This window comes from Hypomesus nipponensis, chromosome 23, assembly GCF_054491055.1.
Source record: "Hypomesus nipponensis isolate SF chromosome 23, ASM5449105v1, whole genome shotgun sequence".
In the NCBI taxonomy this organism is placed as follows: domain Eukaryota; kingdom Metazoa; phylum Chordata; class Actinopteri; order Osmeriformes; family Osmeridae; genus Hypomesus; species Hypomesus nipponensis.
The window spans coordinates 8353458-8379628 of NC_140383.1; the positions used below are offsets into that span (position 1 = coordinate 8353458).

Genomic DNA, 26171 nt, shown 5'->3' on the forward strand with positions numbered 1-26171 from the left:
TCTATATCCAGGTAAAAAGACATCTAAGAAGTCAACTTGAACTGTTACCTACTCTACGAAGACTGTGATAAAGACAGGAAGGAGTTGCACTTCACTGTCTGTTGTACAGTTCATTGTCATCCCTCTCAAGCGGTTCTACTGAGGGCTGCTCAAATTATTATTTTTTGTCTATTTACTGAGATGATGAACCACCAACTGAGACAGGGTGTCTAAATACCCAGGCACACAGCTGCCATGGCCTGGGGGGTGATCCAGGAAGACAGATTAACAGGGGGGGGGGGGGGGGGGGGGGGCAAGAACTACTTTCCTGTCCCAGTAGTTACATTTGATAGGGGTGTGTTCAGAAGTCAACGATGACCATAATCGTATTCCCTGGAGTGACAATTTGTCAGCTGACTATGAATAAATATTGGGAAAATCGACAAACAGACAATGTTTTGGAAACTAATGATTTTATTTTTTGCAAGGTCCTCATTTTTACTGGGCTAAACTGTACATATGGCTGGGCACACAAATCAACAAAGGCAACCATGACTTCTTGGCATAAGTTTGTGTTTTTTTTTCCCACACACGATGGAGACCTTTGGGATAGGACAGAGCTGTCCGAATAATAAATCCTCATTGTTAAAACTGAAGAAGCCTCAACAAGTGAAGAAGCCAACTGAATAAGAGTAAAACAAAGCCATTTCTGGCTGACATGGAACAAAACCAAACACCTAAAACAGCATTATGTGAAAATCTAGCTACGTAAAGCACTCTCCCAACATTATGTGATTCTGCAGATCGTTTCTGCATGTTTTTCATACCCATGAAGTAGTAACATTAAACATCTACAACAGTGTTCAACGTCAGCCAGCAGTCAGACTGACCATTTGAAACTGCCCCATTTAAAATCCAACGACATCCACTAAGAGTCTGTTCATTAACCCCCATTAAGATCAATATGTTTTATGTTATACATCCTGCCATAATTTGACACAGGAAATGTAAACTGGACAATTTAATCTACATATTTTGTTCTATTTCTTGGAGGCAAATGTAAACAATTCTTAATTTGGCGACTAGAGCTCATCCACACCAAATTGGAATGCAAATGACAAAAACGCGCTTGTTCCCTTAATTGTGTTTCGCTATCCCTGAGAACCGTATTCATAATAAAGGAACAAAACTCCTGAATAATAAAACACAAGTCCAGCTACAGATACATGTTTAAATATTTATCGAGGCCTAAGCGAGGGAGTCGGGAACACACAGCATTGAAGTCGCCACAAAGGTAGTGATGATGGCCAGAGTGGATAATAGTACCAGGCTCTGAAAGAAAAGTCTGCGGGCTTCATTGACTTCCCCGCCCCTCAGATCAGCGTAGTTGGAACACAAGGGACGACACTGCCCAGACTAAACTGGAGCACACCAGGCTACATCAGGGAGGAGGATGGCCCCTATGTTTTATAATGCTTCCTGGTCTGTGCACATTGTGCATTCTGCAAGCTCGGATCTCATCATCGGCCAGAATGACCTGAATCTATCAAATGTGAAGAAGGACTGTTGACCAGAAGGACTCACAAAACAACATCTGAATGAGGCTGACTGGACTATCCATTCACCTTTATCTCCTTGGTGCGGTTCAGTTAGAAAATGCAATACACATTACAATGCGACAGACTGGGCCAGACGGAATCACTGGAATCATCTTAAGCCTGCAGGTATCTCCAACGCTATGAGGCTAATGATTAGTTAAATACCTCATCTCTATCATATACATGTAGGGCCATAGTAAAGAGGTAACACTAGGCATAGTGCAGAATTACAACACTAAGCCTCTGCAAATCCAACACAGTTCAAATGACTTTTTTGACATTCACGCTAATGTCTGTTCAGATTAACTTCCAAAAAGGTGGAGATTGACAAGCACCAGGCTTTGAAACATTACCCCCAGAGAGCTCCGCACCTCGTATGTCACCATATCTGTCTGAATAATGTAACTAGTTTCCATAATAACATTTAAGGCCACTGTTTTGAGAGACTAGATACGTTTTCTCTTTAAAGCGAGACAACACATAACAGCTTTGAAATAGAGAATGCGATTCCACTTCAGTGTTATTCAGTTTGGAACAATCAATACAGCATTCAGACTCATGAACAGTCCCAGTCGTCTATACTGGAGCAATTCCACCATGAAGGTTTAACATGGGTTCAGTCTTCCTACAGGACATTTCTGTACAAAAATATTTTTTTGGGGGGAAAAAACTGTATACCTATATTGTATTGGATTCCTCTTCAAAAGAACATACAGAGCTAACAATGCTAACGCGTGACCCCTGTGGTGTAATGTGTAGCTGGCTGTGGGTGGGTGGATGCCAATGACAAGCACAGCCCTCCTCCATCCCCAGACCACCAAACACCACTTTCACAGATACCCAGGGTTGGGCAAGCAGGGAGCAGTATTGCATAGATACAGTATAGTAAGATGTCGTTTTCACAAATGCAGTCACAGTATTTGGGCAAAAACTCTGTTTTGTTTCTATTTTGATTAAGCTTTTTTTGTTTGGTCCATCAAAGTACTAATGAGAAGAGAAAAAAAACAAAAAACAAGTGGTCTGACGGTAGGTTACTCCGCTGGTATAACAAACACGGTCAGCGCAGTATCAAAAATAGCCTTTCGCTGAGGTTTTCAAGTCTCCCACGTCAGTGCTGATTGGCCCCCGCTGGGCCAGGGGTCACAGTGCAACGACAGGCTCTCCCCACCTAAGTCAGCCTTATAGCTCCTCCTTCTTCTTGCCAACCTTCTCCTGGTCCCGCCCCCGCAGGCTGCGCATGAAGCCTATAAAGCCCGCCTCCTGAAACAAGGGAGGGGAGGAGAGAGAGACAAAACATTGAGTCAGAGAGAGAAAGGTTGGGAATCGGGGAGACCTTCAAACGTCGGTCGATAACACTATGTGATACTGACAAGAGAGCACTTGCTGTGGCCCTCAGTTGTTCCTTACCCCTCTGTCTCCGTTGTATCTTTCGGGAAACTTGCCATAGTTGTAGTAGTTGAAGGTGGGGTATCCTTCGACCCCCTCCTGTTTACACAGCTCGTGGTTCTGTCCTCTGGTGCAGTCCACGGCTGCGTATGCAATCTGGGTGGTGGGTGGAGGGGAATGATCGTAAACATGACACAGACACTACCCGACTAAGGAATCGTTTTGGCCTGCTTTTGGTCATTAATGGAATGGTGGTGGTGTAGGCATTGGCAGGATTTCATTCAGCATGAGATATCCCATGCTCCTCTATTGACTGGTGTTCCATTGGCTCCCCCTGCTCATCGCCTTGCTATGCTGTTCCATCCCCTGCTGATAAGACGTCTGGCTCAAGGAGTACCCGACTTTCTCCGCTGGGTACTGCCACGCCCACCAATACCAAACCCTCGACAACGGCACACCTATATCACTCCCTGGGACAGGGATGGCTCAGAATGGCAGAGGGATTAGTCATATGCAGCATATTTCCTTTTTTTGTAATGTAATGGGAGATTTTCCACATAGAAAATACCAGCCATACATTTCCTGTGGTATAAAATACCAGGTGGTTTCATAAGAGCCTGGTAATCTAATTCATTCCAAGTGGAAAGATCTGTTCAACAAGCTATGAATTTCCAGTCCTTAAACTTTTGTACGAAAGACATTCAATATCCACATTGTTAATATTGCAGCCTTTATTTGCAGAACAGAAAAATTTACTGTAAGTGCTTGAACCTCTGACAGCTGCTTTGGCACTAACTGAGCTGTTTTGCTCTCAACATTCCACTTTCCCAAATTTACCCTGCCAGAGACCCTGCAGTTTTAAGAAAAATGACTAATACATTCTTATCAGGCTTGACCATTTAGAGGGAGAGAGAACAAAAACAATCCCTCCTACACAAAAACAACAAAGGAGATTTATGTTGGAGAAAGGCAGTTGAGAAAGCCAGTCCCAATGAGGCGTGAATACCACCTCTGATACACGGCTCACTCCGTTAGTCCTTTTGGACAGCTCAAATGTCACCCTCCCAAACACTCAAAACCGGGCATTGAACTTGTCACCATTGAATAATCTCCCAGCATTTTCCTGGAGACGAATAAGGAAATGATAGATCTCCTACAGAGACTAAACAAATCGGACAGCCTGACGTCCAATCGCACGCACTCCGCCGCATATCAACAACAACATGAAATTGCTTGTCCGATTGACCGGCCTCTTCTTCGGCAGTGAGAACACACAATCACATCTGTCCGAAGTCAGCTGTGCCGTCAAGCCCTTGTTAGATGAATGGCTGAGGGTAGTTTAGATGTCAGGGCCAGCTGGGCCAGTAAGGCTAGTGAGCAGATGCCATCGGGTCTGGGACAGTGATGGAACAGGGTCATCTCAGAGAGGGAGAGGCTGAGCTGTTAGCTTTACAGCCAGGCTGGAACAAACCCTTTAAACTCACAGAAGGCATCTGTGGCAGTCAGTGATGATGACATCACAGCAGACACCGGCCCTGACGTTCATCACCGAGCTGGCCCAGGCGATCAATCAAAGCAGCCGGCAAATTGACAGGAAGAAAATTAAGTCGTAAGGGATTGTTTTCAAAGGTCTAAGACCAATGCTGCTTATTGATCCTTCTCCAGTTGACGGAGGACCCTGCAACATCACATTGATCCCGCAACAGCTCTGATGCCGGGGAAGCGTACAGGGGGGCCCTGTCGAGGACTAGAAGTTACACCTGTTATGGTACCTTGGAGAAGCTGCAGCAATTGGGTTCCTACAAAGTAGGAGCATCATTAGTGGATGAATCTACCTTAGGTGCTAATTAATAGCTGTGAGAGCAAGTCAATCCTCACCGCACAAGCAGGTTATTAGACAGTCGTCGTCGTCCCCCCCCCCTCCAAAAAAAGTACCATTCTCTTTTCTTGGTCAGTGTTCTCATTAGTCAGCAGCCAACTTTCTGAATATTAGTTACCCCAGAAAACCCCTGCTTTAGCAGCGTAGATATCCCATTAATTCAAGATTGGGATAAAACATTGCTTTTCCTCAGACACTGAACACTGTCAGATCCTCATTTTGAGGGGGACCGCAATATCTTGTGTTTAATTGTGTTTCTTTTAAGTGAGCATTGAGCTTGTTATATCGGGCCTTTGGTCAATGAGGGGAAGAAAGTCAATAGATGGAGATTCGCCCCTGTGCAGAGCCATGCACCGAGGACTTCAAACAAATGAACAACCTTGTGTTCCGTTCTCTCTTGTCACTCCTGTCTAATCAACCATTGCCCCCAAATGCTGCTCACTGTAGGAGAAGGAAGGATGGACGGGGACAAGGGCAGATGATGGTGAGAGGGGGAGAGCAGGGATCAGGAGAGATCTTTGCAGAGGTCTCTGGGTTGCATTGAGTTCCCTTGCTCCACACCCCGCCAGGCTTATCGGATCATACACCCCACCCCAGCAACGCCCTCGTGCGCACTGACCATCTGATCTTGTGGTCGTCTAATGTGAGCCACAGGGAGGGGGTGAAAGGAATCTATGTCTTTGCTTTTCTATGCCTTTATGAGTGATGTCAAAGGCATGATGGCTATGTAACACCAACAGATGTCCAAGTTAGAACTGTGGGGATTCTAGTTTGTCTTTGCGGGCATGCATACTATCAATTGCCAGTGGAGGGGGCTTGATCCCGCGAGTGGACCACTTCCTCCTGGCGGACAGCCCCTCACAGCGCAGGGTCTCTGACTCTGGTCCTGGGCTCGGTATGGAGCCCCACAGTACTGGAATGTACATCGACAAGTGACTGTAACCAAGCTCCACAGGAGCCAGGCTCCCGACACTGTGAGCCAGGCTCCCGACACTTTGAGCCAGGCTCCCGACACTGTGAGCCAGGCTCCCGACACTGTGAGCCAGGCTCCCGACACTGTGAGCCAGGCTCCCGACACTGTGAGCCAGGCTCCCGACACTGTGAGCCAGGCTCCCGACACTGAGTCAGGCGGGGCTGCTCGTTGGCGTGCATGTCCCACAGCAGGGACATCCACCGTCCAGACACGCTCCGGGTTAGAGAGCAGGTCTTAACACGAACAACAAGAACTTCAATTCCCTTGATGCAAAATATCGACCGAGGCGGCGCTGCCCAGCAAACAAGTTCCAAAGTAGACGTCTTCACCCAGTAACATCTGTGATGGATTATTGATTTCAACATCGCGTTTCAACAATGTGAATTATGTACAGTCTTATGTAAAAAAGGCCAAACACCGCGTGGCATTTCAATAATTGGTAAAGGCTGGCGCTATGTAGGACGCATGTGACTCATTTGCAAATGTTAAACTTTGAGGGGGGGGGGGGGGGGGTTTCAGGTCAAGGCGAGAGAACTCGCTTGCCAAGTGAGGACAGAGGTGAGTCAGACGGTTAGGTAGGGCGGGGGGGCTCCCCAAATGGAAACATTGACTTCAGTCACAGAGTCAGAGGGTTTAACAGGAAATGTACAATGGAAGGCATCATAGAAGTGAGATGGATTGCCAGGGGAGAGGAGCAAGAGAGGATATGAGAGTGAAAGAGCCTCCGGAGGGGCACAGGAGAAAACACGAGGATAGAGGACAGAGAAGGAGTGTCTGAGTCGGATAATCCCCAATCAGCACCCGGCCCTTGAGATAATCATGGCAAGGGGCTGGGTAGATCGCAACATGACAGCATACCATACCAATGGAAATTCTAACCTAGATCATTCCTCAAGTGGAGGATTCGCGCAGAGTAGACACACTAAAGCGACAGCCTTCTAAAATCAACACAACTTCACAATAGGGACGTGTAGGTGTTCATTTGATTTGGGATTAAGGAATTGTGTGTGTGTGTGTTTACGAAGTCACATGTAATCAGATCTTCTCGATTGGCCCTATATTGAAAATGTAACCCAATGACGGGAAGTCAGGACGACGGCGGGGGGCTGGGCAGTCTCACCTTGCGGTCCTCCTTGAACAGGTCGGCTGCTGTGGTGAAGTGGGGGACGGCGTTCTTGCAGTGGGGACACCCTGCCGGAGAGAGGGGAGTCAGTGTCGCTACGGCACATCAGCGCGAGCACGACTTGGCCTCTCGCCACATGACATGGACTGCATCGAACACCCAAAATCCTTCGCCGCGCGACAAACGGGACTCCATTCTGCTACGACGGCAAGGGGGTTCTCACTCTCATACGGCGAAGGTCCTCTTCTCCCGTAGCCCGGTGGCCGAACATAGGATAGGCAGCGTGCACGCGTGCTACTCCCTTATTACTCATGTCCATTTCACAAGCAGCCATAAAACGTGTTATTGCCCTCATGAATGATGCCGCCCGGGCTTTTGGAGCAAATCTATCGCTATGTTTCACTTCCCCTAACAAACACGTCCATGGGTCTCCACCTTCTGCCATTAGACTTGAATAGCTTGCCACTGGGTGTTGCCTGTGTTTGGTGATCCGGCCTCCCTATTGGTCGCTCCCCTAGCACGGCACATAATGTCAGGGAGGCTATTTGATGCAGAGGTCGCCGCATGACTTTGACCATTTGACTTTTTCCTGTTTTACAGAGGAAGGGAAAGGCAGAACACAGACTCAAAGCAGCAAAGACATGAGTCAGTCCTACTAATGCATTCCTCCACCAGTACACACGTATGCAAGTACACCCTTCATAAACGCATAAGCCAAGTGCATCAGCCCACCTAGTAAACATAGGCAGACGTGATGCTCAGCAGGTGGGACCTTTCAGAGTAGAGTACAGAAGCTCTTCTGGCTGCTTGAACGTCACCAAAATTGCTGGACTCGTCTATAACGGGAGCCTTCTCTTGCCCTCCTCCATCAAGCCTGCTCCCTCCTTTCCCCTACCTTTTTATGTAACAACTGACAGAGAGAATGGCGGAGTCTCACAACGAGTCCTTATCCGGCACTTCTACATAGCTCTGACCACGAGAGGAAGGGGTGTTACTCTGCCAATGCGAGGCAGAGCTAGAGCTTTAAACACCTTGCCTGCACAGGGATTACAATATCAACGGAACGAGTGGGAATCAATCAACTCATTCTCAAATCGGATATCATATATCCAAATAAAATGGCTGTCGTTTCGGCTAAATAGGCTTTAGGGTAAATGAGCGTAATGTAAATGGTGTAATGTACCGGTACACAGATATTAGCTCAGAGTTTACTGTAGGAAACGGTGAAAGTGGCCTATTACGGGCATGGCTATGTAGGCTGTTTGTTCTGCACATCTGACGCTAGGAAACGAACAAGTGTGTCCCATCCCCTTTGATAGCAATTAACAAGATTGTCTGAAGGCCTTCCAGTCTTTATGCAGTTTGATCCCGCCAGCCCCCTGGGCGGATGTTACACGGTGGATTAGAACATGTTAAAAGGGGGAAGCACAAAGAGCACCTTGTTTTTGTCGGTTCTGCCTCAACCACCTCGCTGTCGGGGGACAGCCAAGGGCATTTCAGACAGCTTGGGCTCCACGCTAAGATGAAGGCGCTGCGTTCTAGCTCTTTTGAAGTCTCGCATCATACAGCGACTGTAGGCTTTTCGGAACGTCAGCGCCCCCTCCCCATTGACAGGGAAGGATACGGCGTGTGTCTTAATGCTGAGCTTCACTGCCGAGAGGTGGACCTGTCATCCTATTTTCCCACTACTGCAAATCTATTTTGGGCCCAGTGTGTAACTTCCCAATTCCCCCCAGTTTAGGTGGAGCCGGAGCAGATGTGAGCTTTAGCTTGGCTAGGAATGCTTGGTAAACACCCGGGCAATGAAAGCTGAGGTCATGGGTGACATGGGTAAATGAACAACAGGTGTTTTGCCCGGACTGGTGTTGGGAGGCATGCTCGAGGTTCTTACAGGGCGCGTAGAACATGACCAGGGCGTGCTTCTTCTTCTTCAGAGCCTCTCTAAAGTCTTCCAATCCAAGATGGCTGACAGTGGAGGGCGTGTCCTCCCAGGACTGCTCTGGAGGAGGTGGGGGCTGGGGGCTGGAGGGGGGACAAGAACCAGGACATCACACACAACTAGTGACATTCTGCATTGTTGGCAACGGTGTTCTAGACTGTAGACATCCCTACTAAGGCCGAGCCGGCGTGTTTCGGGGGTTGGGGAAGGCTAAGTAAGAACTGACTTTTGCAGGAACTCGATGATCTTGTCTTTGTTGCGGAGATGGGGCAGGGTGTACTTGTCCTCCCCGTTCTGGAAGTACTTGACGGTGGGGAAGCCGGAGATCTTGAAGCGCTCTCCCACCGCCTTGTGGATGGTCGTATCCACCGCCGCCAGAACGCCAGGGCTCTGGACACACAGAACAACACCACTGCAGTTATGATATCATCAACACATTTATTTGCTCACGGGCTGAGGCACCTCGACAAGTAGGGTCGTGCAAAAGGCGGAGGAGAAGGAGAGAAAACCGAAGGTTGTTAGCAAGACTGCAAACAGTCGCGGTGCCGTTTTAAGAGCACTTCAACGATACGTTTCAATCCATTCAAATTAAAATTACCCCTATTACTAGTACACATTGGACCAATTATTTAAAAAAACGTTCTTGTTTGCTCTGTCTAGAGAGCAAGTCCTGAAGACATGAAGCACTACAGGAAGTCCAGAGATGTGCTTCTCACCAAGCTTCTAAGTATTAGTGTAGTGTACTGTATGAGTCACCAGTACTGGAGAAGAAGAAAAATAAAGCACTTGAGGAGCCTCCAGAGCCCAGGGTGTGAGGAAGGGCTCCAGTAAAGCCACATTAGATCATGTGGGAGCTCTTCCCGTTGACCTCCGGCACTGGGCAGACAGCCACAGCACAGCTCAGCCTCGCCTGGCTGCAGGAGGAGGACGATTGGAGAGATGGAGGGGATGAGGACGGGGTAATGGGACCAATCAGGAGGCTGGGCTGAGTGCTACTGACCCGTCTGCGGCCAGAGGGGAGAAGCATTACCATAGAGGATAGGACCAGGACACACCCTGATAATCAGAAACACATAAGACTCCCCCCTGTGCACTCTCTGCAGTCTCTCTCCAACTCTCCAGTCTCTCTCTCTCTCTCTTGCTCTCTCTCTCTAGTCATCCCAGCGGCCCAGGCTTGAGCCAGGGGTGGGTGTTTAACGTGTTACACAGACTCTGCATATCGGAGACAAGATGGGGTTCATAGAGACACACGTCAACACACGTAGGACGACTTACATGTTTGTCTTTGTTGAGAGTCTCAGCAGCTTCATCATACTCTGGCTTCATCTTCTTGCAGTGGCCACACCCTGAGCAGAGAGACAACAGGTCGTAACTCAGAGCAGGACAGAGTGACTTCACTCACCCTTAGAAGATGAACACACACGGAAGAAACAACGTCCATAAGGAAGGGGCCTTCGACGGACAAACTCGAGCGCTTCACAACCCGACGCCCTCGGAGCCGCCTCGTCCGAGCACACGAAGACAAGCGGCTGGGAACTCTCCACCAGTTCCATACTCCCGCATGGCAGTTTTAGGATGAGTCGGTCCTAATGCATCTCAGACCTCCGTATCCATCCGTCGGCCGACGTGAGTCGAGCTAGCGAGAGCAACGTTTCTCACCTCATACAATAAAGTAGATATATGCTACATCCGTACCTAGCTTGTGCGATTTAATCATATTGGAGGGCAAAGGAGATCCATGGGGACACCCCCTGGAGGATTCAGTCATGTCTGTCCACAGACGTGGAGTCTGTCCACAGACGTGGAGTCTGTCCAGAGACATGTCTGTCCACAGACGTGGAGTCTGTCCACAGACGTGGAGTCTGTCCAGAGACATGTCTGTCCACAGACGTGGAGTCTGTCCACAGACGTGGAGTCTGTCCAGAGACATGTCTGTCCACAGACGTGGAGTCTGTCCACAGACGTGGAGTCTGTCCAGAGACATGTCTGTCCACAGACGTGGAGTCTGTCCACAGACGTGGAGTCTGTCCAGAGACATGTCTGTCCACAGACGTGGAGTCTGTCCACAGACGTGGAGTCTGTCCACAGACGTGGAGTCTGTCCACAGACGTGGAGTCTGTCCACAGACGTGGAGTCTGTCCAAGGCATGTCTGTCCACAGACGTGGAGTCTGTCCAAGGCATGTCTGTCCACAGACGTGGAGTCTGTCCAGAGACATGTCTGTCCACAGACGTGGAGTCTGTCCACAGACGTGGAGTCTGTCCACAGACGTGGAGTCTGTCCACAGACGTGGAGTCTGTCCAAGGCATGTCTGTCCACAGTCATGTCTGTCCACAGTCATGTCTGTCCACAGACATGGAGTCTGTCCACAGTCATGTCTGTCCACAGACATGACTGCAGCCGCGTGGGCTGAGGGTGTTGGACAGAATGTCCTCACTGCTGAAACACTGACAGAGGAAGACACAGCGTACTGGAACTGAGACCTCATGCTGACATCACATGGTGACGGCTGGGAGAGCCACAGCAAGTGTTCCGCCCCGCATGCGTGTGTGTAAGTGCGTGTGTGCGTGTCTGCAAGATTGCTTGTCAACACTGTTGTGATACCAAATTCTAGCATCATGAATAAATTCTGCGTTTGATAAAAAATGCATGAGTGCAGCGTTGACGCGTCTTATTTTTAGAGCTAAACGACTTTCAGACGCTGAACTAAAAGTTTGTGCCCCAGCATCCATGAGATGCTTTGTTTAAAATCTCATGAATATGTTCTTTGATGGAGAACACATATATCTAGGTTTCGTTTGCATGTTAAGGCAGGATGAAACAATAAGCCCTGTAAAACTGTATCAAATCAAAAAGCACAGACACTATTTAACATTTAAATCTAATAAAATAAGTAAGTTAGTTGTAAGTAAAGACTGTAACAAACTTGCCTGTTACGGATCCAGGAACATCTCAGTAGTGTTACTTACTGACTGCGCTGACCACAGACAGCTTTAGTGATTCAAGTACTGTACTCTGTCTAACTCCAGCAACATAAAAGTGTGTGTGTGTGTGTGTCCACTCATCTTCATTCAGAGCCTGTCTCCAGACTCTGGTTCAGGCCCCTCTTCAGTCTAGGCTGCCTGTAGAGGTGCTGCCTTGGTCTATGTCAGCACAGGGATCGATCGGTTCAGGTTTGAGACGGACCAAAATACAAGCTCACCCTCTTGAACGCAAAGCCATTTATCTCTCAATGATGTCTGGACCATTTCGAAACTTCCACACGGCGAGCGTGTGTCTCTGTGCGCATGCATGTCTGGTCGAGTTTGCGTGTGTGGTTTGTGTGTGCGTGCGTGTGTGCGTGTGTGTGTGTGTAAGCTGCAATGCCTGATGCCAATATCAGCTGACTGCCCCTTGTTCAGAGTCTCAATGAGCAGGAACTGTGTGTTCAGTCAAGGCTGCCGTGCCACCATTGTCTGGGCCTAAACCCCCATGGAGAGAGGCTTGGGTCTGTCTAGCTGGCATCCTCGACTGGGGTGGGAGTCTATAAGAAAGAGGCTTAGTTTTGTCATTCCATAACATGATAACAGCTGGACCCCTTGGTGGCTAGAGAGGTCTCGAGGTTAGGCATGCAGCAAGAAGGAGGTCAGAAGATATGAGACCTGCCAGAGAAGGTGCAAATGTTTACGCTATGCTACAAGACTTTAATAGACCAACAACCCTCGGACCACCTCCACACTCCACTAAGAGACAAGAGTTTGGAACTCAAGGTCTCATACTTCACAGTTTGGCATTTTTATAAATGTTTCTGGAAACAGTCTGTTGCATAAGCTCCAATAATGACACATAGGCTTGCGTAAACAATGCAAGGTCATTCCGTCATCCCCACCGGAGACTGACAGTGTGTGGGAGACTCAGGCTGTGTGTGTACGTGTATGCGTGTGCGAGTGTGTTCTGTGTGTGTTCCTGGAGCAGGCTACTCACAGGGGGCGTAGAACATGACCAGGGCCGAGGGATGCTCCTCCAGGAAGCCATCGAAGGAGTCGTCTGTCAGGTGGAACACTGGGGACTCCGTCTCCGACCACGGTACCTCAGGGGCCTTCGGCTGTGGGGGCTGGGGGCTGGAGAGAGGAGAGAGAGAGAGAGAGAGAGAGAGAGAGAGAGAGAGAGAGAGAGAGAGAGAGAGAAGGGTGGAGAGAGAAGGGTGGAGAGAGAAGAGAAATGAATAGTGACACAGCAAGGAAGCAGTGTCGGAACATTCTGGAAGCGGGGGAGGCCTGAGGTTGAGGACTGGAGGTAACGTGTGGAGATATACTGCACATGAAGAGGTCAGGAGCTGTCACACTTCCACAGTACAGTCCTCTGAGCTGGCCCGCTACCAGGGCCCAGTACCAGAGGCCGTCACAGCTGGAGCCAATACTGCACCTCACGTCACAAACATCTGGACTAGAGTGGACACGCCCGTGTGACAGAACCCTCTCCTGCACTGCCAAGACCACTACGCACGCGCAGGCAAGCTTGCTCGCACGCATCCTTTCTCTGTCTTGCACACAAAAACACTCTTCTCTCCCATAAGCATACACACATACTTACAACATGTGGCCCCTGGTACGTACAGTAGCTACGCACCGGTTGGATAATAACGTGCTCTTGTATCTATATACACCTGCATATGCCCCTCTGACTTTTGTCAGTATTGTGCAACTGGAAGGCTGTGAGAAGTGTGCCTCATCCAGCACAGATTCTCCTCAAGTATATCGGCTCAACTCCAATTTATTGTATTAAAAAACTTAGCCGGCTACACTTATTCTGTACCATATGGCCATGTGGTTTCTGAGCAACATCAGGTGCTGGGTTTCCCACTGACAAGCTCACTTGCCTGACTACTTGTGTGCTCCTTTATAGGAGTACTCCATCATTCCACCTGGGAGGGTTCTGGAAGGTAAAGCTCCGGTGAGTTTTTTCTTCTTCTGCACATTCAGCCAATTGCGTTGCTGTGTGACAGTATGTGTTGCCTGCCTGCAGGGGTTTGTCCAGTGAGCATATCATCTCATTTAACTGTCAGCAGCACCTCTTAGCACGAGCAGGCTGGGCTGATCAAGACCCAGGGGAGGGCAGCAGCACCAGCCACAGCCACAGCCACAGCCACAGCCACAGCCACAGCCACAGCCACAGCCTGGGCAGCTAGCATGCTAGATGTGGTGCTGTGGCCCTGTACCGTGGGAAGGTTTCACGTGTGGTCATTGTACTTGGAGAGGAGAGCGCTCAGGACTTGACGAGTCTGCACTGAAGAGAGTTCTCAAGTGTTGTGTGTTTACTGGCCTTCCAAGCATTGTTTCGACACACTTCTCCTCCCCCTCCCCCCCCCCCCCCCCCCCCCCCAATTTGTGCTTGCATCCTGCAGTCACTGGGAAATGTGCGCACCGTGCCCTCTCGGAGGGCCGGCGTGGCAGCCTTCCAGGCCAGTACGACCTCACAGTCTGGAGGGGGCGAGTAGGGGGGTGGATCAGGGGAGGGGGGGGGGGTTGAGTTAGTGAGCTATGAAGGAGGGAGGTATGAGACGGTAAAGGGGTGATACTGGGGGAGAATGGGATCAGCAGGGAAGCTTACAGTGGAGAACGGGGTAATGGGTCACTCACTTTTTGATCCAGTCGATGATGTCCTTGGCCGTGGCGCCGTAGTTCTCATAGTGGTGTAGGAACTTCCCTTTCCTGGAAGGCAGAAAGACAAGTGTGCACTCAACATGCTGGCGTTACACCAACACCGTAAAGAGTCGACATACTGGGGAAATACTGAGTTTGAGAACAAACCAAACTATGGAACGATGCAACATGAATGAATTTCCTCGAATAGCTAGAAGAATATCCCCCTACATGCGGCTACTTTTCCTGTCCAGAGCAGAGAGAAGGACTAGGGAACAAAGGAAACTTCTTTTTTGTTGAGGATGACAAAAGCAACAAAAAAGAAAATGTGCAACATGAATTGATTTCCCTCTCTCCTTTTCCTACTTGTGTGGTAAACACAGGCTGTCTTCTGTTTACTCACTGCCATGAATCAGAAACAGGCTGAAAACAGAGCTCTCTTTCCACAGTGTGAACATGCCAAACCTTGCGATTTCTCAGAAGACAGCGTTCTTGGGTTCTAAACGTATCGGTGCTGATCTGCTGTGATCTGAGGCTCCTCCACATGGGACTAATCTGTGCCAGCTCAACCTGATCCCTGCAGATCACGGCCATGTATAACTGTTCCTGGTCCATAGGAGGGGGGAAAATAGGGAGAAATGTCCCCAGCAGTGAAAACCACAGCTGGAAGAAGAATATTAACAGACATACCGTGTGTCTTATAAAAAAGCAAGCTGTGATAGATCTTTACTATGTTACACGAAAAACATGAAGTGGGTCGGTTTCCACAACAAGGGGGCCATAAACATGCTGCCCGTAGCTATTGAAAGAAAAATACTTTCAAACACAAGTTTTGAGACCTTTTTCATTTAGCTGTGGTGGATTGAGTGGTGCCCTAAAGCCCAGTTGAAAACTGCAGTGGTCTTCCCGGCATACGAAAGGTAGAGGCTTCTGAGCAGAAAGTCCAGTACAGTACCACTGTGAGATAGCTCTGCACCAGAAGTGTTAGAGATGATGATGATGTTTTGTCCTGGAAAGACTTGCCACGGGTTCCAAATGAAGGGGCTCATTACGGGTAGTGAATGCTGCTGTGTGGTTGTGCGCTTGCCCTCTCCCCTGAGCTGGGAAAGCTAATAGCTAACGTCTCAATGGTAACCTGCTCACGCTGCTCTGACCAGCACATCCTCGCTAGCTGCTTAATAAGCCCTAATTGAAAGGCTGTGCTGAAAGAAGAAGCGTTTACAGTTAGGTTTGAAAGGATTAGGATGGATGGGGGGGGGGATTTGTGTAAGGGCTAGAAGGCAGGCTGGATGGTACAACCAAATCTGGCTGTATCTTCACTCAAATCAGAAATAAGTGCACAAGCTCTATGATGAAGCGCATTTTCAAGTCATACACAAGGAAGTAAACATACATATACGACATTGATACAAGTTGATCTATACAGGCTTTGGACATTCTCCTGCATGACAGACGAGCTAGCAGAGAGGGTGACTTAAGATGGAGAAACAGCAGCCAGGACATACTGCTGAGAGCAGTCGCAGGCTTAGGGACCCAGAGACAGCTCAAAGGGTAGAGGGAGCCTTCAGCTTCAACTCCATCTGTCTCCTAGCAAACACAAACACACACGTACGCGCACGTACGCACACACCACAGTGGAGACTCCATGCCAGGCCCCACTCTTCCCAGCAGAACCCCACCCCCCCATTGTGAGCCTGCCTCGTTCAAACAGAATCATTAAGGACCCAAGCCCACTGAAGAAACTCTCTCCGAGAGAGGAGTCAGATCAGAACATCCAACGGCACACTTACTTGCTTTGGCCAATTGCAAGGCAGGGAGTGTGCCGATGCTTGGCAATGAGCGAGGCGATAGAGATGCGTGCCATCCTCTCCCAACACCTACAGTAGTTCTATTGGCCCAGCTTGGAGGGAAGCGGCCATTCGAGCGATGCCCTAAGTGAGACGGATGACAGAGACTCACAGAAAGTAGCAGAAGGTCGGGTAGCCCTTGACATCGTACTCCTGCTTGAGGCCATCAAACTCTGCTGGGTGCACATTCATCCCTGCCAACACCTGGAACAGTGGGAAATGTGGAAAGAGAGAGAGAGAGAGAGAGAGAGAGAGAGAGGTAGAGAGAGAGGTAGAGAGAGAGGTAGAGAGAGAGGTAGAGAGAGAGAGAGAGAGAGAGAGAGAGAGAGAGAGAGAGAGAGAGAGGTAGAGAGAGAGGTAGAGAGAGAGAGAGAGGTAGAGAGAGAGAGAGAGAGAGAGGTAGAGAGAGAGACAGAGAGAGAGAGAGACAGAGAGAGAGAGAGAGAGAGAATGAGAAAGGCAGAAACAGTAGTTTACTTGATTTGAAAAGAAACTTTCGCAAAAGCCTGCAAATGAAGATGAATGACTGATAGCTGGTAAACAGAACGAGACATGAAAACATGATGTGGGATTCGGGTTAACCAGGTTAACTTTTCAAAAGCAATTTGAAACTTAAAGCATCTCATCTGTCACACAACTATTTGGAATACTGTCATTATGCTGCAACACCACATGTTGCGTGGATAGGGAGGTAAATGCATCCATTATGCAAATCTCTAAATGAGGGGCTTATTTGGACACACACTGGAAATCAAACACTGAAAACTCAGCTTCTTCCCTTCAGCACTTTGCTCCTTTAGGAGGGTAAAGGAAACAGCCGTTTGAATTCCCCTAAGCCCTATAACATCGCTGTACCACAAATGCTTCTGAAAAGTTTCTTTGTTTCCCTGGCTGGCACACCAGGGACACCGTGTGCTATTGATCTGTAAACTCTCCGCCCTCTCGTGGAAGAAGCTCATCTCCTTCACGCACCCCCCCCCCCCTCCCTCCCCACTTTGCAATGTCATGTACCATTTGCTGGACAGTTCTCCACTGTACGAGATTGTTCTTCCCCTTTCTCTGTTGACTGAGTGGCTCTTTAGGGACAGGTTGGGAGAGACGAGAGAGCCGTGAAGAAAACACAACACTGTCAGGTCTAAGGAGGACGCCACAGTAATCCATACAGACACACGACTCCAACTGTCACGACTCTATCCCATAATTGTGGTCGTCGGGGGCATTATTAGGTGACCACAGTTAAGTTAATGGGTAGAAACCAAGTGAATCCCCACTTCATGAGGACAGCTCAATCTAGAATAATATTAAGGAGGAAAATGAGGAGGGAAAGTCGGGTTTCTAAATGAGCAGTGATCCTAGCAATTACACAGGTGCCTGACTGATGGCTGGCACATCCATTATACAGCTCCTCTAAAGCACAGGGCATAGAGGCCCTGGAGGCAAGCTTTCGATTGAGCCGCAACCGTGATGGTGTCTCACTGAGAACAGGAGTGATTAGGCTCCGTAAACAAGACGGCAGGCGTCGAGAAGAGCTTCACTTACATATTTCCCCTTAGTCTCTGTGGCCGCTTGCTGGAAGATGGGCTGCATCCTCTTACATACACCGCACCCTGTTACAACACACGGTAGGGGAATACATTATGAAGACATTTGAGAAATGTGTCGAGGCACCAACTTGATTAGGCCAGCAGGCAAACATGGTTGGTCCTCCAACTTTACTGTGTGTTCGAGAATGAAGGTTCTTGTGTCATGAGCAAAATGCTGTTGTGACTTTGAGTGACTTTAGGCAGAGCGCTAAGAGGACAACACGTCTGTCTCTCCAGGACTCGACCTGGCCCTCTCAGCTGCAGGCAGTGTCAATGAGACGGGTGACTCACAGGGGGCGTAGAACATCATGAGGACCGGCCTCTCTTCTCTCTTCAGAAGCTTCCGGAAGTCCTGAGAAACAAAGACAACAGCAGACGTGCAGCGTGGTGAACAAAAGACCTGAGCACATGATGAATCACGAGGAGAGCGATTCTAGGAAAAGCAGCCGCTAATTATCTTAGCGGCACAAAAATAGTCCGCCTGGCTCGTTCGATTGGCAGCGCGACGCACACTGATGCTATGGATGGAGGGAAGGGAAAGAGATCCGGCAGAACACACGGGGTGGTCTGAATCCTTTCTTCCTTGACAATTCATTTCCCTCCCTCATTACACCTCCACTTCCTGTTCCTTCACCTCAGAACGACGGCCAACTGACACAGCATCTACTCTACGCTGTCCCCCAGGCAAACGGTGTAACACAGAGATGAGCAGGAATCAGCGGATCATCCGGTAATCAAACGATGTTCAAAGGCCTCGTGCGGGGTCGTGTGTGCAGATCAGCGTTGTGGTGAAGCGTCGAGTCAGCCTTGCTGCTGGGGTGAGAACTGCCAGACAGCCCTGACGACGGAGCGGGCCGTTGAGCGTGTTTGAACGGTGTGCAGCTCTTTGATGTCGCGCCTGGCGTGCGTTTATGTCCGTCAGTAACTGTGTACTAGTGCTGTGTTGTTATTTCAGGATATGTCGAAGTGATCAAACTGTTAAACTGGAGGGAGAGAGTGACAGGGAAATATGAGCGATAGAGAGAGGGCCAGAGAACAAGAAGACTCATCCGGAAATGTTTAGTCATCATCATACAGTAACGGTTTGCTGTTGAGCTCAGATTTAATGCAGCAAATTAATGAATCATTCACCCACTAAGAAACCATTAAATCAGGCACAGTTTCCGCCATTCATAACTTGTCGGCAATCTCCATAGAGCGGCACTCATTAGTCCAGGACAGCAGGGACCCATAGAGGACAGGCCGCACTGACCTTCTCACTCTCTACGTGGACGACGTCCTTGGCCTCGGGGTTCTCCTCCCACAGAGGGGCTCCTGTGGGATCTTTCAGGAACGCCACCATGGACTGGGGGGATGGAGAGGGGGAGGAGGGGGGAACAGAGAGGAGAAGGAGAGCACATGAGAAGGTGCCACTGGAAAAACACGCCCGTGAATGCTGAGCAGGAGCTGCACTGGCCTGGCAGATGGCGAGTGAAATATCCGCTAAAATGTTCTCCCATTCAGGAATCATGCAAGTTCATTCTCCACTTTAAAATGTTCATAATGAGTTTTTATGCACTTTCCAAACTTAAGTGATGAGCCATATGTCTTCTGAGATAACAGAAAGCACAGCCGTGCATGAGGTAGTAACAAAACTGCTTTGGTTATTTGTACAATTACTAAATCAGCAGAGCTGGGTCAAATGAGGATGATTGTTGCCGCAATCTGTAGTTTCGGCAAAAAGCAGCGATGTTCCCGTGACCATCGTTTTATTTGCTGACAAGTTTTCCGCTTTGTGTTTACCTACGCCCCATGTTCAGTCATGACATTTGGAGGTGATCTTGATGCAGAGTGTGAACGTTACCTTAAATGTGGCAGGCCTGTTGTACTCTATGTGGAAGGTCCCATCCCTGGAAAACACACACAAGTTCTGCTCAACACCAGAGACGCTTTGAAACGTGAGTGAAAGGATGCGACACAGTGGAGTGAGTCTCACTTGTAGTGCAGGAGCTCTGCTCCACTGCTTTTTGAACTGGGGTCCACCTTCACCTTCTTACACAGTTTGCGACCTTCTGAATCTCTGAAAGAGAAATACATAAAGACAGATTAAGCCTGAGGAAATCGAGTCTCCGGCCATTACCGCCATCAACTGTAACATATCCGAGTGTTTGATGACATTCTCGGACGGGTCACAGAAACACACAGTCCAGTTGACTATATACACACACTCATTTTGAGAGACGCGGTGTTGATTGGAGACGCCGTGCGCTGAGGAGAGGATCTGTTTACATACTGTTCACAGGCTCATTTCTGTAATTGTGGAGAGTAATCGTCGCAAACAAGCAGAACACCCAAACACACAACAGCAAATAAACCCTCTGTAAGCACATGCTACAAACACACACGTCCTATATAACCAGCCACCCACACATTCACACTCCCAGCACAGCCCTCTCTCGATGATAATAACTCCCTTTCTCTCCAGCGATAATGAGCATGGAAATGTGTTACTTGGGGACAAATAGGAAGTGAGAGAGATATGCACAGGCCTTCACTGGAGAGCTAAGCCTCTATGCTAATGAAAATTCAAAGGGATGGAATTCAATTACAGTCATGACAGAACCAGCTCCACACCCCCCAAACCCCCCGCCCCACCAGCGAAATACCCTTTTCTGTCCTGTAAAATAGAATGAGGTGCTGTCATTAGTGTTATATACATTATAGATAGTGTCATCGTCTGCAGGGGGATCTTTTCCAGAATGCAGGTACAAAGGAGTAGATAGTGACTGTGTGCGTGCGAGTGCATGCACCGAAACATTAAGACTCACAATAGCAGATGGCATCGCTCAAGGTATTCATGGGCAGACATTGTGACCGCACATTGTACCGGGGAGTTGAGGGCCCATCATCATTTTCACGCAGTTCCACAGAACACCATATCCCTGTAACGGGGTGGGGTGCAAATGGGCAGAGTGCCTCCAAATCACTGGCTTGTTAGCAGTGTAAGGGGCCCTGCCCTGACCTCATCGAACATTACGCTGGTCGCCCCGATCCGTGATCTCCGTGCTGATCATGGAAACGAATAGTCAAGCAACAGAAATAGTCACAAGGCAAATTGAATTTAAGATGACCTCAGCTGAGAAGTAAAATTATCTCATCACTTTCGTCACAATGATCGTCCACAAAACAAAGAGGAGAGTAATAAAAGTAGTCGAGTACATAAAGTAACACTCGGAAGGCCTCTTTGAAACGGACCTGCCGCATGTTTCCGTCCGAGGAGAGACTCAAATTGGCAGCAGAGGATTCCAGTTCTACAGCAGAGGATTCCAGTTCTACAGCAGAGGATTCCAGTTCTACAGCAGATGATTCCAGTTCTACAGCAGAGGATTCCAGTTCTACAGCAGATGATTCCAGTTCTACAGCAGATGATTCCAGTTCTACAGCAGATGATTCCAGTTCTACAGCAGATGATTCCAGTTCTACAGCAGATGATCCCAGTTCTACAGCAGATGATTCCAGTTCTACAGCAGAGGATTCCAGTTCTACAGCAGAGGATTCCAGTTCTACAGCAGAGGATTCCAGTTCTAGGCACCAATTGCAACGGGTGATAATTTGTTTCTCAAGGAGATGCGCCATGCAGGGCGAGTCAGATGGATTCTGCTGTCCACAGGGGGGGTGGCAGGTGACGAGAGAGGTGGAGGGAGAGAGATGGGAAGAGAGGCTGCGTGGAAGATATTGGGTGCAACACAAAAGATGACATTGAGAAAGGAGTCAAGGTGAATTTTCTGGAGAACTACCCACGTCAAATCTGCCTCCAAATAAATTCAGAGAACACTGCCATTGAGAAGAAGAAAAAAAACGTCGAAAACTAACATTTTCTGCGACAACTCTACATTGGCAGCTATTCCGGATAGTGCACACGCAATCTAGATAATAAAAAATAAAAAAAATCCAGTAAAGCAGAAAAACACACAAATGCAGGTCATCCTTGATATGCTTAATAAATCATCCAAGAAGTCTTCAGGATTACAGAAGCTTTCTTCTGGCATCATGAAAAAAAAAAAAATGTAGTCAGCCAATCTTGATGCAAGATGTGACTAATACCATTAGCCAGTCCCTTCCTGGCGTCTTCCCCTCGCCTACTTCCTGTGACCTCATTCCCGGGTTGGCCATGGTTGGCCCTCTCTCAGCTCCGTGTCATCTGCTGTAAGTGTGTCATCTTGGCCTCCCCGGGCCTCCAGGTTGGCAGAGAGGTCTGTTCTCATGCTGAGGCCCGTCAGCTTCACTCCGCCGCAGGCTCTGGGCTAAGCTTCGTTTTGGACCTGTTCCACGTAGGAAGGTGCGAGAGCACGCCAACGCGCACAATTACTGCGAGCTTGCTAGCTGGAGCCGTACTGGCAGAGGAAAGGGGAGTCCAGCAGGGCTGAACCCGGTCATCTCTGCCCCCTGTAGGCTCTCTGGCACAGGCCTACAAGCTCACTACCCACTCCAGTATGGAGGCAGAGTGGAAAGGCAGAATGACAACCAACAGATTCCCAGAAATTGAACATAAAGTAGGTAAACTTGTGAAAGGGAAAGATTGATTTTGCTCATTGCTGTAAGTGAATCGAACTGATGACAAGCGTTGACAGCTTGCCACTCCTAGACAAGCTTGAGGGAAACTTCGAGGGACGTTTTGAAAGGCAGTTGCAAGGAGATCCTCTCATTTTCTCCAATTCCCGTTGGATGCCGTCCCTCCTGAGCAACGGAGGACGCTCAAGGGGTTGAAGGTTGCCACCACTGTGAAAAAAAGCCCAGAGAACAGAGCGAACACGCAGCCTCCTGAGGTCTGAGTTGCTGGGGGTGGTGGTGGGGGAGGGCTCAGACGATGGAAGAGTTTAAAGAAGAGCATTCCTGCGTGTGCAATGGGAGTATCATCTATCCCGGTGATAAGGCTTCCAAGAAAAGAGCCTGAGGTGGATTAATCTTCCCCATCCTGACACATCTATTGTGTGGGGCGCGGGGAGGCAAGGACAGAGAAGCATGGATTCCAATACAGGAAAGTTAATGTGCTCCGTGACTCATTGCTACACGCGGAGACAATACACGCACAACACACACAGGGCTGTGACTCTCTCCTCTCTCCAGCCTTCCACGAAATGTAGAAAGAAATGTTTTAGTGAGCATTTTCAGTGTGCCTGCAGGACAGACCGGGTATAGAGATCTAGAGGGAGACAGTTTAAAGAGGATACAACAGCGGCTTTCAATGGCTGCTATCGATTACTCTGTCCAGACATGCCACATTGTGCTCCTACAAAGGACCTAGACAAAAGGCTTCCAAGTTCTTTGCTGCAAATTTCAATGACAGAGAACGGCTGTACTTGACTTGTTTGACAGATCTTCTTCCAAGCCAGTGCCACTCACCGAAATCAAACCAAATCAATCAAATCAAATTGTGTTTCATATCATCCCATTGCTGGTATTATAACACAATGATCCTAAGCACTGTCATTCTGTGAACTAGGCACTGGCATCCATTACTCACCCACAGTTGACCCAGGCAATGGTCCCCTGGCCCTTCACCACCTGGGAAACATCTGACAGAAGCTTCAGCTGGGAGTCCCCAGAACTACCTGCACACGCACACGCACACAGTTAGAACTGCATACTAACCATCAACACAAAGAAAAATGTGTTTGAATATATAATCATATTTAAAGGATAACAGGTGAATGCATTCGTTGATAATGATTGTTTTTTTTTGTTTTGTTTTTTAAGTATGGAGGTTATAGATAAAGAGGGTCAGGATGACACACCGAACACAAGTACTCTGGACTCAAATAAAACACATGAGGAACATGTCAACATAGCAAACAAAGAAGCCCATCGTATCACAGCGAGAACTTTACTTAACCTCCCAGAGTGCCACAATGAGAACAAATTTATAGCAGCGAGCATAACCACAATTCACAATGATAAAACAAAAGTCAACGCGAGGGTGTGGATTCTGAGTCGGGTAAACACCCAGTGGGTCTTTATTCCTACAGCATCGCTATATATCAGTTTTACTGCCTTCTTGCTAAACTTTGATTAAGGTGTCGCAAGCATTCGTAGAGCATTTCCACTGGCTGTAGACACAACGCTTGCTTTATATTCAGTAGGTTTGGGGCTCTGCTATGACCCTTGGGGGACTGGTATGGGTCTAATAGGGCCCTAGCACCAGGTAGGTAAGGGAAACACCTGAAAGCGCGGCTCTTAGATCCCAACGTACGGTGACATTAGGTAGTTTGGTTTTATGGAGGAAGTGTGCAGCGTTAGAAGGGAGAAGAATGTTTCGACACCCCCTTGAGGGTGGGTTGGGTCTGGGGGGGGGGGGGGGGGCAGAGAGAGGGACAGACAGCAGGAAATTAAATGGGTAGGGAAACATGAAGGAAAGGAAACAGCCTGGCCCGTGCCTCGGGGAAACGCCACAGAACGGCGCAGCAAACCATCAATCACTGGCGTTCAATACGTGCAAGTCTTATCCAATGACCTGACAGAGGCTGAAATGGGCCTTGAATTATGAAACGAATGAATCTAGACTAGAGCCATGAGGCCTTGAGAGGCTCTTCCTGTGCAGAGAAGCTGGCTTGTTTATGGACAGGATCAGCATGGTTCAGTCTTCCACGAGCCCTGTGGTGAAGGGGAATCGAATTTTGGGCTGGTGTAAAATATGCAAATGAAAACGATGTGAAATGCAAGCTCTTGACTTCTCTAATGCCTTCGAGTGACTGCTTTTTTGACGACCTCATTTTGACCGTGTAGGGACTCTGATCTTACTCTAATCTCCAACCGTGGCACAGCCAACTCGGCAGGCTGAAACTTCAGCTGTGTGACACACTTGCAAATCCTATCCTAAAACGTGGGAAAATAATTCAAATCAAAACGAGGAGGAACGTCTGGTGAGAAGCTAGCAGCGAGGTGCCTCACCTGACTTGGTGTAGAGCACAAGGACGTTGGTCCGGGTCCTTAGAAGCTTCTTGAAGTCTTTGTGGTCGCTGATCTTCTCAATGAGAGGAGACACCTTGACGGCTTGCAGTGTGGACACCAACCACACCTAAACACCACGCGCACACACACACACACACACATCATTTGATACATCAAAAAGCAGAGCACTCGCCACCAACTTCAATCTAAAATAATTTGAAAGGTGAATTTCCCCAGGTAATTATATAACCTTCCGAGCAAGCAGAATGCTTACCCGGTAAACATCATCTGAAGTGTGACATGGAGTTTCGGTGTCACACTGTGTGACAAATTTGAATCGTCTCCTTCCTACTGCGTCTTAAAAACGCCCTTTGGTCCCCTGCAGAGATATCAAATTGGCCCTAAACGTCTGTTTCTGCTCTGATCCACATACATCTCATGAGCGATACTGCCTTAATTTAAACCAAGCTAGCCTACATTCTCATCTTCATGAACCTTCCGGACCCCCGTCTCTAAAAGGTTCTCTAAAACCCCACTAAAACAGTAGTGAAACGACTGACACCCTATCTGACCCTGACCTTCACATATTTATGATGGTCCCTACCCACGTACCCACAAACGCGCACGACAGACTCGCACGCACGCAGGCACTTGTCTTGATGACTCGTGAACTCTATCAGGAGGCCATCTCATTTGCTCTGTGTGACAGTGCGGGTGTCTAGAGGTTGCTGATCGGAGACCGAGCCGACGGATGTGACAGGGTGACGTCCTCCGCTGCCTGCCCCACCGGGCTACCATCCTCCCCCCGCCTGCCGCCACTGCCTGCCCCACCGGGCTACCTTCCTCCCCCCGCCTGTCCTCCCGCCTGCCTCCCCTGCTCTGAGACCGGGCAGCCTGGGGTGTGAAGCTGTCCGTCAGGAGTAATTAAAAGTTAAAACATTAAATAGAGAATCTCTGTCCTGTGAGGACCGTGAGTAAGACACCCCTCCCCTGTCTGGCTAGGTCAGCTCCTGGCTAGGTCAGCTCCTGGCTAGGTCAGCTCCTGGAGGGGTGGGAGGGAGGGGATGTTGGACTGGAGCAGAGGAGAGGAAGGGAAGGGATGCAGGAATATAAATAGCATCATGGATTTACCAAGAAGTTTGAATCATAAAACGATCAGGCTATCGTTATTGGTTGTATAATTAGTCAAATCAGCGCTGATTATTCCTACGACAATGACTCCGTTTTTGCAGCGTGATTATGCCTTCACCAAAAAAATAAAATAATGACATTGCCCTCCCACTCACACTGTGTTCTAGCAGGCGGGCAGCCAATCCT

At 48.7% G+C, this 26171-nt stretch overlaps 1 protein-coding gene across 1 annotated transcript in view; it reads right to left on the minus strand.

Annotated features, from left to right (window-relative positions):
• Nucleotides 1-435: 435 nt before the first annotated feature.
• Nucleotides 436-26171, minus strand: part of pdia5 (protein disulfide isomerase family A, member 5) — a 28247-nt gene continuing 2511 nt past the window's right edge. Inside the window, exons 2-17 of the mRNA XM_084689162.1 lie at nt 24855-24981; nt 23431-23518; nt 19903-19986; nt 19771-19816; nt 19180-19272; nt 18219-18279; nt 17884-17951; nt 16457-16548; nt 14495-14566; nt 12840-12976; nt 10153-10223; nt 9104-9267; nt 8830-8960; nt 6936-7006; nt 2985-3119; nt 436-2837 (exon numbers count right to left, since the gene is read on the minus strand). Of these exons, the coding sequence (XP_084545288.1) occupies nt 2757-2837; nt 2985-3119; nt 6936-7006; nt 8830-8960; nt 9104-9267; nt 10153-10223; nt 12840-12976; nt 14495-14566; nt 16457-16548; nt 17884-17951; nt 18219-18279; nt 19180-19272; nt 19771-19816; nt 19903-19986; nt 23431-23518; nt 24855-24981 (1521 nt within the window). The 3' untranslated portion in view covers nt 436-2756. The remainder of the gene's footprint in view (nt 2838-2984; nt 3120-6935; nt 7007-8829; nt 8961-9103; nt 9268-10152; nt 10224-12839; nt 12977-14494; nt 14567-16456; nt 16549-17883; nt 17952-18218; nt 18280-19179; nt 19273-19770; nt 19817-19902; nt 19987-23430; nt 23519-24854; nt 24982-26171) is intronic.